A 4,078-nucleotide genomic window follows, 5' to 3' on the forward strand; every position below is an offset into this window, starting at 1 on the left:
ATTCTCCTGCCTCAGCCTCTTGAGTAGCTGGGATTACGGGCGTGTGCCTCCACGCCCGGCTAATTTTGTATGTTTAGTAGAGACAGGGTTCCTCCATGTTGGTCAGGCTGGTTTCGAACTCCTGACCTCAGGTGATCCACCCACCTCAGCCTCCCAAAGTGCTAGGATTACAGGCATGAGCCACCGCGCCCAGCCAAGGCTCAGTCTTAATCACCCCAATTTTACAGATTTGGAAACAGAGGCTCTGAGAGGTCAAGTGTGTTTTGGGGGACTGCTTGGGCCAATGTTGAGGGGGACCCTTTCTCCTTCCCAATCTCGCTCTGTTGCCCAGGCTGGAGTGCAGTGGCGTGATCTCAGTTCACTGAAACCTCCATCTCCCGGGCTGAAGTGATTCTCCTGCCTCAGCATCCTGAGTAGCTGGGACCACAGGTGCAGACCACCACACCTGGTCAATTTTTTTCTATTTTTGATAGAGACAGGGTTTCACCATATTGCCCCAGCTGTCTCAAACTCCTGACCTCAAGTGATCTGGCTGCCTCGGCCTTCCAAAGTTTTGGGATTACATGCATGAGCCACCGCGCCCAGCCAAGTGTTTTGTTTTCATAGTAAGGCAGGAAGTGTAAGGTTCAGAACTCCAAGTGGCAGGTGCAGCAAAAAGAGTGATTCAACCTCACTCCTTTTACTTTCTATTTGAGAGGGTTAAGGCATAAGTAGATATCTCCCATGCAGTCTCTCAGCCCTTAGAGCCTGTGAACTTCACTGTCTGAGTGGAACAGGAGACTATGTCTTGCCTAGGAAGGGCGGGCACAAAAGAAGTTGTCCTGTGGGAGGGAGGCGTGTGTCTTCCTTCCATTCTGAGGTGATGCACGGGGCTGACACCCACAGGCACCACTTCCCTTTCTGCTCTGGGCTCCTGTCATTGTTTTTTTGAGACAAAGTCTCACTCTGTCGCCAGGCTGGAGTGCAGCAGTTCGATCTCGCCTCACAACCTCCAACTCCCTGGTTTAAGCGATTCTCCTGCCTCAGCCTCCTGAGTAGCTGGGATTACAGGCGCACGCCACCACTCCCAGCTAATTTTTGTATTTTTAGTAGACAGGGTTTCACCATGTTGGCCAGGAGGGTCTCAATCTCCTGACCTCGAGATCTGCCTGCCTTGGCCGGCTCCTGTCCCCTCTAACAGAAATAGCATAAAGCATCCAGCAAGAAAAGTGCACAAAATATCACAGAAAAGATAGGGACTGCCAGCTCATTTCCCACCTCCCCTTGTAACTGCCATAAATTCCTCCCTAAATAGTGAAAGCCTTTTTTTTTGCAGTAACTTGTGTTTCTGGCCATGGGTTTTCAAATCCATGTCTTTTTCTCAATGGAGGAGGGTTCCCTCCCTGGCACAGGGCCAAGGGGCACGGGCCAGCAAGGCTGTGTTTTTCCACAGGGCCCAGCACACTCACTGAGGTCCCAGCACAGGTCTTGGGGTCTTGTCTGCGTCTCCCCTCCCTTCCTGTCCATGGGTGCTGCCTCCACACCTCAAGGCCTCTCTTAATGTGCTTCACAGATGGATGCCTGGTCCCATGTGGGCTGTGGCCCAAAGGCCCTTCTTGCTGCTAGGGTGCTCTCTTCAGGAGTGGCAGTGACACTCTAGTTTGTCAAGCAGACACATTTATGACAAGTGCACAAACTGGGTTTTGGGTTTTTTGAGACAGGGTCTCCGCTCTGTTGCCCAGGCTGGAGTGCGGTGGCACAATCTCAGCTCTCTGTAGCCTAGACCTCCCAGGCTCAAGCGATCCTCCCACCTTGGCCTCCCAACTAGCCAGGACTACAGGGGCACACCACCACGCCTGGCTGATTTTTGTAGAGACAGGATTTCACCATGTTGCCCAGGCTGGTCTCAAACTCTTGGGCTCAAGTGATCCACCCTCTTTGGCCTTCCAAAGCGCTGGGATGGCAGGTGCGAGCTGCCACGCCTGGCCATGCTGGGTTTTTAGAAATGAAAACTGTGCTTCCCCAGTGGAACCCTGATCTCTCCAGGGTGTGTTTTTAAAATTTGAAATATATATATTTTTTAGTTTCTCTGTCCCATTTTCCAAGCTGTCTGCTTATAAGAACCAGAGAGAATGCTGGCAAGCTTGTCCGATCCCTGCTATATAGCACAGTGAAATAAACTGAGCCCAGAGCCAAGAGCCCAGAGAGAGGCCTCGCCCAAAGTCACACAACCAACAACCACAGCTCCCCCTCAAGGGGAAGAGGATGGGGAGGGAAGGCTATGTAAGCAGGTGTCTGGAAGCTCAGAAGCTAGCACTGGTCCCTTTCCCGTGGGGGTGGCACAGGAAGATTGGCAAGCCCCAGCTGCACAGGGCTTGGCCCCTCACTTCCTAGCTGCACAACTTTGAACAAGTCCCCCAACCCTCCTGAGCCATCAGTAAACTGGGTGAATAATTTCCACCCTGGCCGACTTCACAAGCAATCCAGGCCAGAATGGGAATGAAATAGCTTTGTAAAGGTGAGGGTGAGGACGTGAATATCAAATCTTTAGTGAAGATGAGCCAGCTCAGGAGTGGAGATCAACACTTGTGTCCATGGTTAGCTGCACAAAGGCCTGTCTCCCCTGCAGGCGCCAGGAGCGACAACGCTTTGCTGAGTACCAAGCGGAGCTGCAAGGCATCCAGCACAGGGTGCAGGCCCGGCCCTTCCTGTTCCAGCAGGCCATGCAGGTGAGGCTGCCCCCTGTGAAGAACTGGCTGAGTGGGTCAGGGAAGCAGGATGCGAGTAGGTCCCTGCAGATAGGATCCCAGGGCTGCTGCCCTCTGGAATCCCTGGGACTCCCTCAGTAAGCAGAGCCCCACCTTGCTCTTGGCAGCCCTGGTGCAGAGCGAGAAGCCCTCTTCTCTCTCCTCAGGCCAATGCCCGGCTCACTGTCACTCGGCGCTTCTCCCAGGTGCTGTCAGCACTGGGGCTGGATGAAGAGCAGCTGCTCTCCGAGGCAGGAAAGGTGGACAGAGAAGGCACCCCCAGGAAACCCAGGTGAGTCTCCCCGGCAGGTCAAGAACTGGCCCTGCCATGCTGCTGTGGGAAGGGCGCCCACACCAGCACTCTGGGCTCTGGAGGGCCTCCCCCAGGACTGGCAGAGAGCCCAGAGGAAGGCAAGGCCAGGGTTGTCATTCCTACTTCTCAACGAGGAAACTAAGGACCTGAGGGGCAGGGCCATGTTTAAGGACACAGGAGCGAACAAGCAGCAGAGCCAGTCTGGGACTCTGCAACCACATGAGCAGCCACACACCAAGCTCTCATTAGGGGCTGGCACCACCATGCTGGTCACCCCATGTCTTAGAATAACCTGGTACAGAGCAGGGATTATGAGGCCCACTTGGCAATAAGGAGAGTGAGACTCGAGAAGAGTCACTTTGCTCAGGATCACACAGCAAGCCAGTACAGGAGCAGGGTTTGAAGCCACATTGTCAGTGGTTTCCTTGGGCATGGGGGTGAGAACTGCAGAGCCAGGGGCCTCTATCTGTGTCTTGAAGGAGCCACAGGTCAATGGGGGTGAGAATGGAGCACTCTCCTCAGAGGCCCCCAAGGACAGAACCCACCGGCAGCCAGCCTGACAGGCACCACAAGCCCAGCCTGGACCCCGAGTGCAGTTTCTGAGATAAAATTAAAGGCTTTATGGTAAACACAGTGTGGGATTTCTGCTGGTGGGGGTGGTGGAGGCTACAGGTTGGAAGCGGGAGGTGGCAGGTGGGTTGGCAGCAGGCTTAGCTCTGTCCCCACACCCCCTCCCCTCCAGGAACTCTGGCTCTTTTGGTTTCCTCCACCCAGCACACACAGCCCCTTCTCTGCTCCTGAGGAGTGGGGACATCTCAAAGAGCAAGAGCTGTAACTTCTCCACCCCATCTTCAATGTATATGTTGGGTCCTATAAATTCAAGCGTGAATAAGACGGAATGACTCCTGCCTCTGAGGACGCCCAGTGAGTGGGAGAGGGCGTGGGCCCTTAAACGGGTACATACATATCCCAACCCACGCTCACATCCCAACACACGCTTATATCCTAACACATACTCATATCCCAACACACGCTCACA

At 54.2% G+C, this 4,078-nt stretch overlaps 1 protein-coding gene across 1 annotated transcript in view; it reads left to right on the plus strand.

Annotated features, from left to right (window-relative positions):
- TSGA10IP (testis specific, 10 interacting protein) overlaps positions 1-3,642 on the plus strand; it is a 32,361-nt gene extending 28,719 nt beyond the window's left edge. The window contains exons 5-7 of the mRNA XM_011965244.1: positions 2,609-2,708; positions 2,894-3,018; positions 3,519-3,642. Coding sequence (XP_011820634.1) covers positions 2,609-2,708; positions 2,894-3,018; positions 3,519-3,642 — 349 coding nt within the window. The remainder of the gene's footprint in view (positions 1-2,608; positions 2,709-2,893; positions 3,019-3,518) is intronic.
- The last annotated feature ends 436 nt before the right edge of the window (positions 3,643-4,078 follow it).

Source organism: Mandrillus leucophaeus, unplaced genomic scaffold (assembly GCF_000951045.1).
Source record: "Mandrillus leucophaeus isolate KB7577 unplaced genomic scaffold, Mleu.le_1.0 Scaffold718, whole genome shotgun sequence".
Taxonomy (NCBI): Eukaryota; Metazoa; Chordata; class Mammalia; order Primates; family Cercopithecidae; genus Mandrillus; species Mandrillus leucophaeus.